This window comes from Talpa occidentalis, unplaced genomic scaffold (genome assembly GCF_014898055.3).
Source record: "Talpa occidentalis isolate TD23 unplaced genomic scaffold, MPIMG_talOcc4v2.1 talOcc4.5, whole genome shotgun sequence".
NCBI lineage: Eukaryota > Metazoa > Chordata > Mammalia > Eulipotyphla > Talpidae > Talpa > Talpa occidentalis.
The window spans coordinates 68,130,534-68,147,347 of NW_023604861.1; the positions used below are offsets into that span (position 1 = coordinate 68,130,534).

Genomic DNA, 16,814 nt, shown 5'->3' on the forward strand with positions numbered 1-16,814 from the left:
AAAAAGACAGTTATAAACAGACACCAACAGACACAGAGAGTTCTTGATATTCATTTAAAACTTTGGCCATTTATGTAAATTTTAAGAGATAGTTATTTTATCAATATTTGTGAAGACACTGAGAAACCTGTTATTGATTTAATTTCAGTTCTATAACAACTCTTTTAGATCAACCATATTTTAAATTTGTATTTTTAAGAGTAACTCTGGCTTTAAAGAAGCTGTGCACAGGAGCCTCCCTGGTGGCACAGGCAGTTGAGCACAGCGCTGTGAAGCTGTCCACAGCCTCTGCAATGCTGGTTCGATCCCCACCAACCTCAGAGCAACCCACATGGTGAGCAGACCTCTCCTGTCTCGCCCACTGCTCCCCTCAGCAGTGTATTTCGTCAGTCTGCCTGTTCTGTTCCCCGCTATGTCTGGTGAATCCTCTCACCCTCCCGTGCATCTGGCCTGTACCCTAGTTCTTGCATAAATAAAATAAATCTTTAAAAAAAAAAAAAAAGAAGCTGTGCACAAAGAATTTACATTAGTTTTTTAAGACCAGAAAAAAAAATTCTTTTAAAATTGTAAAAGAGCCTTCATAAAACATCTCAAACAACCTAGTTTTTGAGATGCCTTAGATTTTCATTTAAGTTTGATATTCTCATTTACCAAGTTTTCCCAACACACTTGTATATTAAGAAGTTTTTTAGTGAGATAGAGGCTAAAATCTTTGCATAGAATAAGTGTCTAATCTTAATTATTACTAAAGACCTAGGACTTGAGACCACAATGGTTAAGGCAGTTTTTACTGACTTTTTTAGATAAGAAAATATTTTTGAGTTTATATTTTTAAGAAATGATCCTTCCTTTAATTTGTTAGTGTTTTATCTCACTGAGAACAAGATATTTTTAAGACAAAAAAGAACACTGTTATCTGAGGACAGGAGAAGAGGTAGATTTTTATAGTCTGCCCGTTTTTAGGCTTTTATCAAAACCTCAGGGTTAGAATTTAGCTCAAAAAGTTTGTATTTTCACTTTATATTTTTACCAGGTTAATTAGTTTTAACAAGAAACTCAACCTTTTATAGGCCCAATAAGTACATTTAAAAGCTTTTACTCCACCAATAAGCATTTTGTAGGAGACACAGGGAAATAGAATTTTTTCCCTATAGAACAGGCCAGAATAGTATTTCAAGGTGGACAAAAGGAGAGTCCAGTCCCCCACAGCAGGAAGGCAGTAGAGACCTTTCAGTGATCCCAACACTGGAGAAAAAGTCTAGGCAGCTGCTTGCTGAGACCAGGGGCAGCCCCCACCTGCCCTCTGCAGTGGGTTGATACTATTTTAATAAAAACCTTTTAATCTCATATAGTCATATTATAACCATTTCATATGACTTTAACAGTTGTGAATAAACTTTGAATACTATTTTTTTTAAAATACCTTTTTTATTTTTCTTAAAAAGAACAAATGGCAAAACTCCAGTGTCAGGAACACTAGCCTTCTCCCCAAATAATTAATAGGAAAAGCTTGAAGATTTTCTCCCTCCATTTATAAGACTGTGTTACATTATCTCTTACTCGTTCCCAAGTTTCTATATCCAACAACTCGTCCTCTGGGAACCATGGGTTATATTTTTCTACTACTCTTAAATATTCTAGAATCTGGCTAAGGGATATTTTTGCCCCTCCGTCAGAAAGCAGATGCTACAAAAACTAAGCAAAAGGAGAAAGCCTTGAAGAAGATTGCCCCATCTGGAATTCCCCACCTCTACTCACGTCCATCTATAGAGTTGCGACTGCTGCCATCACCTTGTCACGTTGGTGGGAGATTTCTCCTTCAGGTCCCTGTTCAGGCGCCACTTGTGAGCCTCAAGGGGGCTCTGTGACCTGGGACGCAATCGCAAAGGACACACCAGATGGGAGACTGCTGTCAGCAACAAGCAGTAATTCTTTATTTTTCTCAGCATTGTTATATAGGAAATGTGAACAAGGACACCTGCGTTTTATCATAAGTCAGAGAAAACAAAACCACCTTGCCTCGCACGCCATGTACGTGAGCCCAAGCATGCCGTGTATGTGAGCCTTTGGCCTTATCCAGTCGTGCCTGTCCTCATGAACATCTGCTGCACTAAGTTACGACCGAGGAGACTTCCAAGGAAGGCACAAGTACAGGGCATCCCTCCCAGGCAGTTTGCCATCCTGGCACACATGAGTCTGTTCAGCATTTCTGTCAGCCCTTTTCCTTGCTGTCCTCAGGTCACCTCTTGATCATCCTTACACAACAAAAGGGAATTGTTATGTGATTGCTACCTAAACTTTTAGATCACTCCTAGAAGACACAAAAACACATTTGGTGTGGCTGTTCACCAATAAAAATTAATTTGCTATTTATTCATACTGACCCAGCTCACCATATCTTTCTTCAGCACAGCTCAGCACTGCAGACATATTATATCAGCTTGTTTTTCATGTGTAATGATTTGCATGCTTACTGTAGAAAGTAGAACGTGAAAGAATGAAAGCAGGGCTGGCTTTTTTACTGGGGGGAATAGATAATTTTCTGCATCATATGATTTAGTGCCACAAGAGAGCAGCTCACCCACAAAATGTACCTTCTGATATTCTTCTAAAATAATGTACAGGGGCCTCCCTGGTGGCACAAGGGGTTAAGCATTGCACTATGAAGCAATCTGCAGCCTCTGCAGCATGAGTTTGATCCCTGGCTGGCCAGGGAGCAATCCGCATGGCGCAGCAGACCTCTCCTGTCTTGCCCACTACTCCCCCCAGCAGAGTATTTTGTCAGTCTGCCTGTTCTGTTCCCCACTCTGTCTCTGGTAAATCCTCTCACCCCTTACATCTCTGGCCTGTACCCCAGCTCTTGTATGCATAAATTAATAAATCTGTAAATAAAATAAAATAATGTACAGTCCTGCACATCTTGTGCAAATGATAATACACATAAATGATCAGACAGTTTAATAAAAAGCAGAAGAATATGGTTACATTGGGCTGAACAATTTCGTAATTCTGACCATTTTTCTAGGAGCCCTCTTTTTCAGAAGTGTAAAACATGATTTTCCCCCAGAGATGTGATATTCAATTTTTTCTTAAAGTGCATGCATTTCTGGGTATTTTGTTTTATTTTTTCTTGGGCTAATTCGATTCTCTCTTCCTCTCTCTGAAGTACATCTGACTTCAGTGCAGACCACTGAAAAGGGCTGCTTCTTACGTATCCTGTGCTTCCCACTACTCATTGCAGTTTGAGTCTTTCTTTCTGGTTGTGAGACCATCTTCAACTTGATACCACCTGAGCAGACCAAGTTCACTGGCTTACCTTCTGCTATTTATCACCTGCCCCTCTGCAAGCCCTCATATCTCTAAGAGTTGGCGCAATCTCCATCTCTCATTTTTGACAGTAATCAATATCAGTTCCCTTTCCATGCTTTCCCTACTACGCTTCATCCTCTTTACATCTCAATCACTTTCTCTTATTTTGAAGTTCTATTCTTCTTAGTTTCTCGTTTTCCATGAGTTTTGACTCCAGAAGATTGGGCTATTATAAACTAGTATGCATTTATTTTTCCAAACTATACATAAATAGATCATAATGTAATCAATATCTACATGAGCAATCATATAATTTCATTTTAATCTTCTGGCCAGGATTTGATAAATTTTGATGAAGTATAGAATAGTGGCATAAGACCTACAGATATTGTGCAAAAGCTTAGGATTGGGGGAAAAAAATCAGGTGTCACTGTTTTAAGTATCCTTTGAGCAACAGGGCTCAGATGTCAAAAATCTAGCAAAGTCATCCTGACCGACTCCCTGGTTGCCTTAAATTTCTGTGCGGAAGGTGAGGGTGCTGCCTGCCATTTTCTTCTCATAGTCCTTATCAAATTCTTCATTTTGGGCCACAGTAAAATGGTTCTTCCAGTCCCCAGGCATCCCTGAAACAAAGCAAAGCCTCAGTGACTGCTATGGGCATACAGAGAAAAAGTGAACACGTGCTTTTAGAACTGGCACAAAAACAGGAGTGGAAAGGAAGCTTGCCTCTCAGTAAGTATAGTGTTACTGAAAAAAGTAACCAGTGGAACAGGAAGCATTACTTGAAAATCTGAGCATATCCTAGCGGACAATTTCAGTTTGACACCTTAGAATATAAGTCTCATATACCTTTCCTCATAAAAGGGGAGATGGAGTGGTCCATGATACTGGTTGGCAAAGTGGTGTAGTTGGCCATTGGGTTTTCCTTCATTACATCAAAGGAGGTGTGATAGATTATTTTATTCAGAATTTCCTCTGATACTTCTTTCTCCAGGAACTTTAATATCTTCTGAATTTCCCTCTTTGGGTCCTGGATGGAGAACATTTATACAAAACAAACAGTTCTGGGTTTTCCATTAGGGATGACATTCTGTTGGGCATGTAGTTTGGGGGAAGGGATGAACTAAGGGACTAGTTCAACTATATTCAACAAATATTATTCAAGTGAGGACTATATCCAAGGCACTGTACTGTCCCAGGTGTTGCCACTGACCTCAAAAGGTTTACTTTGCAATAGAGGAAAGAAAAGTAATCACAACAGCTGTCCATGGCCTAGAAGCACATTCTGCCCACATATAGAGAGTGCCAAGGAATGTGATGGGAATGCGCTAGTATAGCTCCTGGCCTAGATCAGGGAATGCTGTATATATTGTGGGAAATGGGGCTATGAAGTACTGTATAATTAACTCTAGGATTTACCCCATAAGAGATGGGAAATGGTCTATGAGTCTAATAGAAGTTCCACAAGAGGATGAATAAAAGGGATCTCAGCACCCAGAAATGTGAATCTTTGTGCCTTGTTATAGGAGACAGTTTTGTAATTGCAGGACATGGGGTAATGGGAATGAATTTGTGATGCCACTCATACATAATGACTCGAAATGGAGAAATCAGTCCTCTGTTCCCATATGTGGAACCAATCCTGCCAATGTTTATATGGGTTAAACCTCTGAATGTGACGTGGGTTTGGAAAAGAGAGAAGGAAACTAATTGTGTTGAATATAACCAGGCACTTCACTAAATCTCATAAATCCTTATAAAAATCTTTTGTCCATGAGTGAGATGTTACCAATTTTGTAGGGGAAGAAGTATGACTCAGATATATCAGGATTGATTCAACCATATAGGCATGTGATATCTCCTTTCATGGAAGGGTCTTCTGGAAATTTTGAACTAGATGAAAGAAAACTTAAAAAACCAAAGAAATAGAACTTTTGAGGAGAAATTGAGTTGGAAAGAATGTCATGGAGAAAGAGGACTGGCACTGCAGCCTCTTCTGTGAACAAGCTCACATGCTAGATTTCAACAGGAGTTTGTGGACTGGAGAACGTGGGAGGGTCTGACAGAGACAGCACTGCCCTCACCTCCTTCATGTCTTCATAGAAGAGGTAAAGGATGCGGTGCTGGTCCTTGGCTTCCCACCATCCCTTTACATGGTCATGCCAGGAGCCCCACAGCACTGAGGGAAAGGAGACAGATGGGACATCAATCAACCTAAACTTATAAAATAGGCATGAAATGTCTCAATAAGAAGTCATTTAATAAGTTCAGTCAGATGACCAAGACATAAGGCAGGATTCTTATTTGCAAAAGACAGGGTTGGTTTTTTTTTATTTTTTATTTTTTTAATTTAAATTTTATTTTTATGTTCCCCATACAATTACAACCCTCTTATTTTGACCCCAATCCCTTCTTTCCCTGCCCCCCCATCCCTCATAGTGTGTCTCTGGTTCATAGTTGTTTGTTGATGTTGATATTTTCTTTCTTATAGTTATTTTTTTCCTGGTCCCTTATTTAAATTTTCTAGGTTCCTGCTATGAGTGAGACCATCTGGTATTTTTCTTTTTCTTTCTTGCTTATTTTGCTGAGCATGATCCCTTCCAGCTCCATCCATGTTGCTGCAAATTTCATGTGTTTATCTTTTTTGAATGCTGATAGAAAGTATTCTGGATTCCTGGACTTCTGTTTCTACTTTTGAACAAATTACCAAGTGTGACACTGTCTTGTGACCAATGATTCATGATCTTCATTTCCCTTGTATCATGGCATGGTGCCTAGACAAGGATTGTGCAATAAATATTATTTCTTACGAGGTTTGTTTGAAAAGAAGATTTTTACTCTGAAAAATCTATAATTACCAGATATTTTGATTGCTCTCTATAATGATGACTGGCAGGCAGAGAGGTGCACTGGTGTCTTTTGTGGACCCTGCCAGAGCCACTCTTCATCCTTATCCATCCTAGGAGGTAGATTTCTATGAATTATATCAACAGGCTAACTTTTCCTCAAGTTTCTACCAGGGACTTGCCAACAAGAGGCATTAGAAGGCTTTTGGAGTTGAGAAGAAAGTGAGCAGTTTTTATGATACCCTCTCTGTTGGCTCACTATAGTTGATTATTTCCTCTAACATAGGTCGCAGATCCTATAAAAAGGGTCTCTCCTTTCTCCAGGGATCAAGAGATCCCCATGGTGTTCTCCCTAGAATAGTCTTTTATCATCTATTGGTTTCTTTGGACTGTGCCAGTAGCTTTCTAAGCAGTCCACTAAACTGTCCTTAAATGATTTCGTTTGAATGTGCCTCAATAACTACAACTAATCAATGAAACCCTTCATTGTCAGTAGGTAAATAAACAAAGAAACATGAATACACAATTTCCTTTCACTTACCCTTTCCAGCTTTGAATGTCTCGACATATTCCTCCCATGTACCAGGGTCAGGGACCATTTTATTCATTCTTGAGAAATGATAGTAGGACACCAGACAGTCCTTTGCATTTCTAGCCACATAGATTATCTTAAATAATGTAGCAAGGAGAGTGAGATACAAAGAAAACAAGATAGAAAATATTATTGCATACTATTATTGAAAATATTATTGCATGCTATTACATATCATGTTATTAGAAAGACTTTAAGAAGAATCTTGGACTATCCCAGCAAGAATTAATGCATTTCTATGGTCAAGGTGGACCATATCTTCCATCTTTCTCAGGCAGAATTCCAACTTCCATCTGTGTTCTAGGTATAATTATGAAGTGTCCTGATTTACCATCATCACCTTAATTGATATTCCTGCAGGTTAAGGAGACTACTGTGGGATTTTTCAGTGCTAATATGACAGGACCCCAGAGGGCAGTGCTACCTCTAATTTTGGAGCTGATTGTGGTGCCATCATATCACAGCATCATGAGACTGTTCAGAGATGTGCTGAAGGAGACTTGATTTTCACAAGGTTAAGATCTGACCTCTTGACTTCTTGCCTTCCTCCCCTTCCTCCCCCTCATTACTCAGCCTTTAACCTCAGCCTTCACTATGTGCATCCTCAGCAGGTTTGAGAGAAGGAGCATATGATTGTTTTCCCAAGCATTTTTCCCAGGGACTCATGGGATGGAAAGAATTTCTGGCACAACATAACCAATCACCCAATCATATTTTTCTCTTAGCCAGTTACTCTAGGCCTTACATTTCCAACTGCACACCCCCTGGCTCCTTCAGATGAACATAGACCTGGCATGATTCTGATTCTCATTTAATTCTGTATCTAACATTCATGAAAGCACTTAGGAAAACAGAGAGTATGATACAACTGCCAAATTCTTAGTATGTAAGTATATCTCTTAATGCTTATGTGGGTTATCGCCTTTTTGCAATCAAAGTAGGAATAACTAGACACAGGTATTATGGACCTGACAGGGAATATATTCAAATTTATTTGTGGTATGGAATCAAATAGATGGGTGTGACATAATCTCAAATATTAAATTTTCTGAGAGTCTGTTGAATCATTTGTGTGACTTTCCTATTGCTGCTGTACATATTACCACAAATGTATGGTTTAAAATAAGAGGTTTATTCTCTTACAGTTTTTTTCAAAGATTTATTTATTCATTTATAAAGAGCTGGGGTAAGGTCTAAGGTCAGATGTGCGGGAGGGTGAGAGAATTCACCAGAGACAGAGCAGGGAACAGAACAGGCAGACGGATGAAATACACTGCTGAGGGGAGCAGCGGGCGCAACAGGAGACGTCTGCTACACCATGTGGGACCCTCACTGGCCAGCCGGGATTGAACCTGCACTGCAGAGACTGCCGACAGCTTCACAGAACTGCACTCAACCGCCTGTGCCATCAGGGGAGGCCCTCTCTTACAGTTCTGTAGGGCCAGATTTCACTAGATTAAGGTCAAGCTGTCAACAGGACTGGTTCCATCAAATGACTCTATGGGAGAATCCATTTCCTTACTATTTCTCTGCAGGCCACCAACATACCTTGGTTCTTGACCCTGTTCTTGAATCATTACAATCAACTGTTGCAGTTGGCACATCACCAACTTCCTCTTTTGATCATATTTCTTGCCTCTTCTCATTATACTGATATTTAGGATCCACTCAGATAAGCCAGAATAACCTTCCCATAATGACCTTCTCAAAATCCTCAACTTCATCACATAAGCAAAGTCCATTTTATCATATAAGGTAGCATTCACATGCTCTGGTGATTATGATGTAGAAATCTTTGGGAGATGATTATTTAACTTACCAATCATTCCATCAAAAAATGAAAAGCTTGGATTCCTATTCAAAGAACCAACAATTCTAAGCAATAAGGGGGGGAGGGAGTGCTGTCATTGAGATTTTTACATTTTTAGAAGGCCTGATTTAACAAAAAAGGAATTAATTAGTATAATGACTAACAAAGCATTTGTGTGTCTTCAAGCAATGAACCTACAACATTGTTTAGAAATAATATTGATGGACCTCCCCGGTGGCGCAGCAGTTGAGCGCTGGATTGCAAAGCTGCCTGCAGCCTCTGCAGTGCTGGTTCGATCCCTGGCTGCTCCCTGGCCACTGGAGGAGGGTCGCGCATGGCGCGCAGAGCTCTCCTGCCGCCCGCTACTCCCCTCAGCAGTGTACTTCGGTCCTTCTGCCTGCTCTGCTGTCCACTCTGGCTCTGGTGAATTCTCTCACCCTCCTGCGCTTCTGACTGTGCCCAGTGCTTGTATAAATATAAATAAATAAATAAATAAATAAATAAATAAATAAATAAATAAATATTAAAAAAAAGAAATAATATTGATTCTTGAGCTGCAGAAGTTATAAAAGTTGCACAAGTCAGGGTGATCCGGGTATAACGGTGAAGCAAACCAGGAATGGGAAAGACTTTTTATATGTGGAAACTTATATAATTGCATTGTACCCTGATTGAAGATAAGAGATGGGCAGGGTGAAGAATTAGTGAATCATAGAATCCCAGAAAAAAAAAGGAGAGTCAAAAGCAGTCACTTAAATTATGTATCTGAGCACTGCACTGAAGAGAGAATATTTTGCTGAACAGACTTGACCATCTGGTTCCTTTGGTAAGGCTTGAGACCAGAAATTAAAAGAGTCTGCAGCTGTCTTAGCTAAGAGATTCTTTTTCAGATCAACTCACATTCCTAGCAACCTTTTATATCACTGGGTTTCTAAAGCAGGTTTCCAACAAAGAGGATGATATAGTATTTGATTCTTCTGGATGGTAACTCTTTTTTGTTGCAAGTTGATGTTTCGTTTATATTACATATTTAATTGATTTCAAGACTCACTAATGAAGTAGATATCAATGAAAAACATAATGTACACTGCATTTATAAGACCTGAATATGAAATAAGCTAAACTAAAAATAAACTAAACTTTTAAATAAACTAAACTTTTTAAAAATAAAAAACTAAAACTTTTAAAAATGGAGGACACAGGGGTATAATAGTAGGTGGGAGCTTGCCAATTTCTAGGCACTGCATCATGGTGCAATGGCTCATCATATCCTTTGTCTGCACCACTCTCCCCCTCTCAAATTTCCTCTAAGTAAGTCCCTTTCATATCTAACTCAACCTTGGCTCTTCTTCAATGATTCAAAATAAGATAAGCATTCCTCAGGAAATATGTACTTTGTTTCACTGCTCACTCTCTTTGGATATAGTTTAATAGGTAGTTACTCTGAATGTCTTCACCTGAAAACTTCCTAGTGTAAACCCAGAAATAATACGTTGAAGAAAGGTGTATCCAGAATGAGGTGTGAGTGAATGTTGGGGTAATGCCACCATCTTCCCTATCCTCCACTGGTTATTTCTTTTTCTATATCTTTGATCACTTATCACTTACATAGGAAGGTTCACTACACATACATATCACAACTTGATTTAAAGAGTTGACTCTTCTTACCTTTGAATTTTCTTTCCAGAAGGAAGGTGGTAACATCTGAACAGGCAGATGAGTCTTCAGAGTTCTAGGAGAAGGCATTTTGCTGGCCAAATCCAAACCTGGGAAATAAAGTAACACAATTTGGCTGAACATTTCTCATCAGTTCCATGTATTCAACATTATCTGAAATCACATTGACCAAGTCATTGGCTCTTTGTCTAAAATTATGGTTTTACATTTCATTGTTTCCCTCCTAATAACAATATTATCATTCATTCTGACAGAAAAAAAAACACTTAAGAGATATTGAAAACCACCAAGACAACAATATTCTCTTTATTTGGTGAGTGCTTGTGTGGACAGATTAAGATGATGTGGGAAGTCTGAGGTTGGTGATGGCTGTGATCCCAACAGTCCCTTGCTATTTTGTCCTTGGGGTTTTCTATACTGCTATATGGAATAGATAAAGGCAACTGGAGAAGAGCTGTCATACCTCTAAAAGGAGGGCAGTTATTGAACTGGTTCTATCTAAGAACTGTCAGTCTTTCAAACTTTACTTTTCAAGACCAAGAAACACAAAAGTCACCAGTCATAGGCTAGCACTGTATTCTGTGCTGGAACATGTTTTCAGATCAAAAAAAAAAAATCTTGGATGTCCACCCGTGTCTGTGTAGGGATCTCTTTTAACAAACCTTTTCCTTTCAAAATCAGCAGCAGCTTTCTTCCCACCTGGGTCTATGCAGAGTCTATACCTCTTTTTCCCTTTTTCCTTTCCTATTAAACTTATCCTTTGAAATATCAGTCTTTGCCTGTTTGAGTCTATACAAACATTTTTTCCTTAGTAAACTTGGTGTGTGCCTCTGAAAAGGGAACGCTGTTAAAATTTTTCTCAAAGGTAATCCAAGGGCCCCACTCAGTGCACCCTATCATCTCATTAGAACCCCATCACGAAAGTTTTTCTATCAAGAAGAATATGCCCTCCAGTGACTGAAACCAGGTCCAGAGGCACCACTTTCAGGTGGGGAAAAGTCCTAGCAATTCAGTCCCTGTACCCAGCGGCCTCCCAGCACTCCAAGCCACCTGAATCAGGCCCAAAACCACCACTCCTGGGAAAGGAGAGGTTCCAACAACTCAGACCCTCAAACCAGAGCACTTCAAGTTCTCCTAACCTCCAGAACCAGACCCAGAGACATTATTCCAAGATAAGATGAAGCCCCACAGACTTAGCTCCTCTGTCCAGCATACTCCCAGCCTCAAGGCTGGGAGTCACCAGTCATAGGCTAGTCACCAGTCATAGGCTAGCACTGTATTCTGTGCTGGAACATGTTTTCAGATCAAAAAAAAAAAAATCTTGGATGTCCACCCGTGTCTGTGTAGGGATCTCTTTTAACAAACCTTTTCCTTTCAAAATCAGCAGCAGCTTTCTTCCCACCTGGGTCTATGCAGAGTCTTTACCTCTTTTTCCCTTTTTCCTTTCCTATTAAACTTATCCTTTGAAATATCAGTCTTTGCCTGTTTGAGTCTATACAAACATTTTTTCCTTAGTAAACTTGGTGTGTGCCTCTGAAAAGGGAACGCTGTTAAAATTTTTCTCAAAGGTAATCCAAGGGCCCCACTCAGTGCACCCTATCATCTCATTAGAACCCCATCACGAAAGTTTTTCTATCAAGAAGAATATGCCCTCCAGTGACTGAAACCAGGTCCAGAGGCACCACTTTCAGGTGGGGAAAAGTCCTAGCAATTCAGTCCCTGTACCCAGCGGCCTCCCAGCACTCCAAGCCACCTGAATCAGGCCCAAAACCACCACTCCTGGGAAAGGAGAGGTTCCAACAACTCAGACCCTCAAACCAGAGCACTTCAAGTTCTCCTAACCTCCAGAACCAGACCCAGAGACATTATTCCAAGATAAGATGAAGCCCCACAGACTTAGCTCCTCTGTCCAGCATACTCCCAGCCTCAAGGCCACAGAAACTGGCCCAGGGTCACTATGCAGCAGAGTTGAGGTGTGAGGTACCAGTGACTCAGGCCCTCCTCTTAGTGCCTCCTAGCTCTACTGGTCAAAGGAAACAGGCCCAGAGGTGCTCAAGGGGAAGCCATAGCATCATCTTAGATTTCACAAGGCCCTAGCAGTTGTAGCCACTGTCGTGTGAATGCCCAGAAGAGTGGGAGAAAAGGATGCGCACTCGTTCACTCTCTCACACACACACAGCCCCAATTACAATATGACAAACTCAAAACAAGCAATGGAATGGTGCGCAGACCTCTCTTGCTGTGCCCGCTGCTCCCCTCAGCAGTGTACTTCGTCCGTCTGCATGTTCTGCTCCCCGCTCTGGCTCTGGTGAATTCTCTCACCCTCCCGCACTTCTGACTGTACCCAGTGCTTGTATAAATAAATAAATAAATCTTTAAAAAAAAAAAAAAACAACAAGTAATGGAGAAAAAAAAAATACAACAGCCCAGGAGGTCTCAGCGGAAGAATACACCACAGAGATAAAATAAAATAAAGTCCCAGAAACAAACCATAAAACATGTAATTTTTCCTTCCTATGAGACATATAATTTAAAATTGGCATGATTTAAAAAATTAAAGAAATGGAAAGTAAAAAAAAATCTTTGAAAACCAGATCAGAGATATACCAAAATAACTCAGAAAAGGAAATGAATGCTATGAGGAACACAGTCAGCAAACAGAAGATGAAACTTTAAATTTTAAAACAATAACAGAATTGCAAGATGTAAAAAGATCAATGGAGAAGGTAAAAAGCTCTGGAGAAAGCCGTAAAGTAGATTTAACCAAGTTAAAAAATGAAGCAGTAATCTTGAAGGCACAAATAAGGAAAGAATCAAGATAGAAAAAGAAAGAGAGCTACAGATGAAAAAGAATGAAGAAACACTTGGAGAATTACCTGAAACTAGAGGGAAGGAAATATAAAAATCATAGGAATCAAGAAGAGATAGATAAGGGAACTGAAAAAAACTATTCAAGGAAATAATGGAAGAAAACTAGCCAAACTTAAAGAAGGAACTGTACATGTAAATACAAGAAGCAAAAACAACTCCAAGTTACCTAAATAAAAGGAGATCTACAGCAAGACACTTAGTAGTAAAACTTCCAAAAGTCCAATACAAACAAAAAGTAATGACACTGATGAGGATGAAAAACAGATAACATATAAAGGAACACCCATTAGGATAACATCAGATTTCTCTAAAGAAACAATAGCAGGCAAGAAAAAATTGCAGTGACATAGTCAAAATACTCCAAGACAAAAATGCTGGTCAAGAGTATTTTATCCTTCAAAGCTCTCCTTCCTGTATGAGAAAGAAATAACGACTAGCTCAGACAAAGAAAATCTTAAGGAGTCTGCATTCACCAACCACTGCTCTTGCAAAAAAAAAAAAAAAAAAAAATTAAAAAGAGCTTTAGGATTTAAACCTAAAAGAGGAATGAGCAAGAAATTAACTAGAACCACAAACTAAGATCAAAATTGCAGTAACAGAATTTACAGCTCAATAATCATTCTGTCAATGTACTAAACTCACCAATAAAAGACACAGAACACCTAGTTGGATTAGGAAACAGAACCCAACCTTCTTCTGTCTCAAGGAACGTACCTAATTCCTAAGGATAAACATAGAATGAAAGTAAAGGGATGGGAAATAATTCCACAAGCAAACACCACCTAAAGGAAGGCAGGAACAGCCATACCTATATCAGGCAAAACAGACTTCTAAGTTATAAATGTAAAAAAAGACAAAAATGGATACTATAAAATGATCAAGGGAACACTTGAACAGGAAGACATAACATTTATCAATATATACCCACCAAATGAGGAGAAACTAAATACATCAAACAACTAAATCAAATCTGAAAACAGACACTGGAGAAATACTTATGTGGTTGGAGACTTCAATACCCCACTCTCATCAATTGACAGATCAACAAAATTGAAAATATTAAGAAGTCATAATGATCCTAAAAAAAGAACTAAACTGCATGGGTTTAAAATACACTTATAGGGCACTACACAACAAAAAAGTGGAATACATATTTTTCTTAAGTGTGTATGATTCATTCTCTAGGATTGACCACACACTGTGTCACATGACAAGAATCAACAATTTCATGAAGATTGACATCATACCAAGTATCCTCTCTGACCATAAAGGTACTGAACTAGAAATCAACTACAAATAGAAAAAAAGGAAATACGCTAATACATGGAGAGTGCACAATACATTACTGAGTGACCACTGGCTTAATGAAGAAATCAAAAAAGTCAAAAAATACCTTGAGACAAATGGCAATAAGGACACAACCTTTCAGAATAAATGGGACACAGCAAAAGCAGCACTAAGAGGGAAATGTATAACAATACAGGCCCACATCAAGAAACTAGAAAGAGCACAAATAAACTACACAAAAAAGAATTTTAAAAATCTAAAAGCCAGCACAAAGAAGGAAATAATAAAAATCAGAGCACACATAAATGAAATAGAAGTCAAACAAACAGTCCAAAAGATCAATGAAATCAAAGCTGGTTCTTTGAAAAAAATAAACATTATAGTCAAATCTTTAGCTTCACTCATGAAGAAAAACAGGGGAAAACTCAGATAAAAATGATCAAAATGAAAAAGAATTTCCAACAGACACTGCAGAAATTCAGAGGATAAAAAGTTATTACTACGAACAAGTATAAGCAAACAAAATTGCAATCTAAATGAAATGGACAGATTCATAGAATTATACAATCATCCTAGATTGAATAGGGAAGAAATAGAAAATCTGAACAAACCAATCACAAACAAGGAAATTGAAATAGTAATCAAAACTCTTCCAATAAACAAAAGTCCAGGACCACATGTCTTGACAAGCAAGTTCTACCAAACCTTTATTTTTTATTTTTCTACCAAACCTTTAAAGACGAACTAATACCTATCCTGCTCAGACTCTTTCAAAAAGTCAGGAAAGAAGGCATTCTTCCAAATGTATTTTGTGAGGACAATATCACACTAATACCAAAACCAAGCAAAGACATCACAAAGAAATAAAACCACAGACTAAATTCCCTAATGAACACAGACTCAAAAATACTCAATAAAATCATAGCAAACCAAATCCAGCAATGCATTAAAAAGATTGTACACCATGACCATGTTGGATTTATACCAGGAACACAAAAATGTTTCAACATCTGAAAATCAATCAACGTAATTCATATCAACAAAAAAGAAAGGATAAAACCACATGATTATATCAGTAGATGCTAATAAAACTTTTGGTAAGATTCAACATTCATCTATGATGAAAGCACTTGAAAAATTGGGGATAGATGGAATGTATCTTAAAACAATAAAAGCCATATATGACAAAACCACTGCTCTTATCAGTCTCAATGATGAAAGGCCTTTCCACCAAGATATGGTACAAGACAAGGATGTCCATTCTCTACTATTCAACATAGCATCATAAGTCCAGTTAGAGCAAGCAGGCAAGAGAAAGCTTTAAAACACATCCAAATTGGGGGAGAAGAAGTAAAGTTAACAATATTTACAGATGCTATGATAACATACATAGAGAACCCCAAAGGCACCATTGAAAAACTAATTAAAACAATAAACCAGTTCAGAGAAGTGGAAGATGCAAAACCAACACGCAAAAACCAGTTGCCTTCCTGTATACAAATAATGAACTAGAAGAAGAAAATAAGAAAGCCATCCCATTTTCAATATCACACACACAAAAAATATCTGAGATGAAAATTAATAAAGGAAGGGACGGACATATACAAAGAAAACTATACAACATTGTTAAAAAAAAAAAAAACAAAACCAGAAGACACAAAGAAATGGAAAGATATTCCCTGCTCATCTGCTCATGGAATGGAAGTGTCAACAAAATGACCATCCTACTCAAAGCAATTTACAGATTCAATCCAATCCCAATAAAAATCCCAATGTCAGGCCTCCCATGATGGTGCAGCGGTTGAGTGCTGGGCTGCGAAGCTTCCTGAAGCCTCTGCAGCGCCGGTTTGATCCCCGGCCACCAGCAAGGGTGCCACATGGCACGCAGACCTCTCCTACCGCCCGCTGTTCCCCTCAGCAGTGTACTTCAGTCCTTCTGCCTGCTCTGCTCCCCGCTCTGGCTCTGGTGAATTCTCTCACCCTCCCACACTTCTGACTGTACCCAATGCTTGTATAAATAAATAAATAAATAAATCTTTAAAAAAAAAAAAATCCCAATGTCCTGGGCCTCCCCTGGTGGCGCAGCGGTTGAGCACTGGTTGTGAGGCTGCCCGCAGCCTCTGCAGCGCCAATTCAATCCGGGCTGCCTGCAAAATCCCACAAGAAAAAAAAAAAAATCCCAATGTCCTTCTTCAAAGAAATAGAACAAAGATTACTGAAATTCATATGGAACCACAAAAAAACCCTAATAGCCAAAGCTCTCCTGACTAAAAATGGGGGAAATGGAGGTATCAGACTTCCTGACTTCAAACTACATTATAAAGTCATCATAACTAACATAGCATGGTACTGGAACAAAAACAGACACACAGACCAATGGAATACAATTTAGGACCCAGAAACAAAACCACATATGTGTGGA

General features: G+C 38.9%; 1 protein-coding gene across 2 annotated transcripts in view; it reads right to left on the reverse strand.

The window, feature by feature from the left end:
- Positions 1-2,442: 2,442 nt before the first annotated feature.
- LOC119258952 (sulfotransferase 1C1) overlaps positions 2,443-16,814 on the reverse strand; it is a 31,082-nt gene continuing 16,710 nt past the window's right edge. For both annotated transcript variants that reach the window (XM_037527408.2, XM_037527409.2), the window contains exons 4-8: positions 10,226-10,323; positions 6,697-6,823; positions 5,394-5,488; positions 4,159-4,339; positions 2,443-3,932 (exon numbers count right to left, since the gene is read on the reverse strand). In XM_037527408.2, the coding sequence (XP_037383305.1) occupies positions 3,820-3,932; positions 4,159-4,339; positions 5,394-5,488; positions 6,697-6,823; positions 10,226-10,323 (614 nt within the window). In that variant the 3' untranslated portion in view covers positions 2,443-3,819. The remainder of the gene's footprint in view (positions 3,933-4,158; positions 4,340-5,393; positions 5,489-6,696; positions 6,824-10,225; positions 10,324-16,814) is intronic.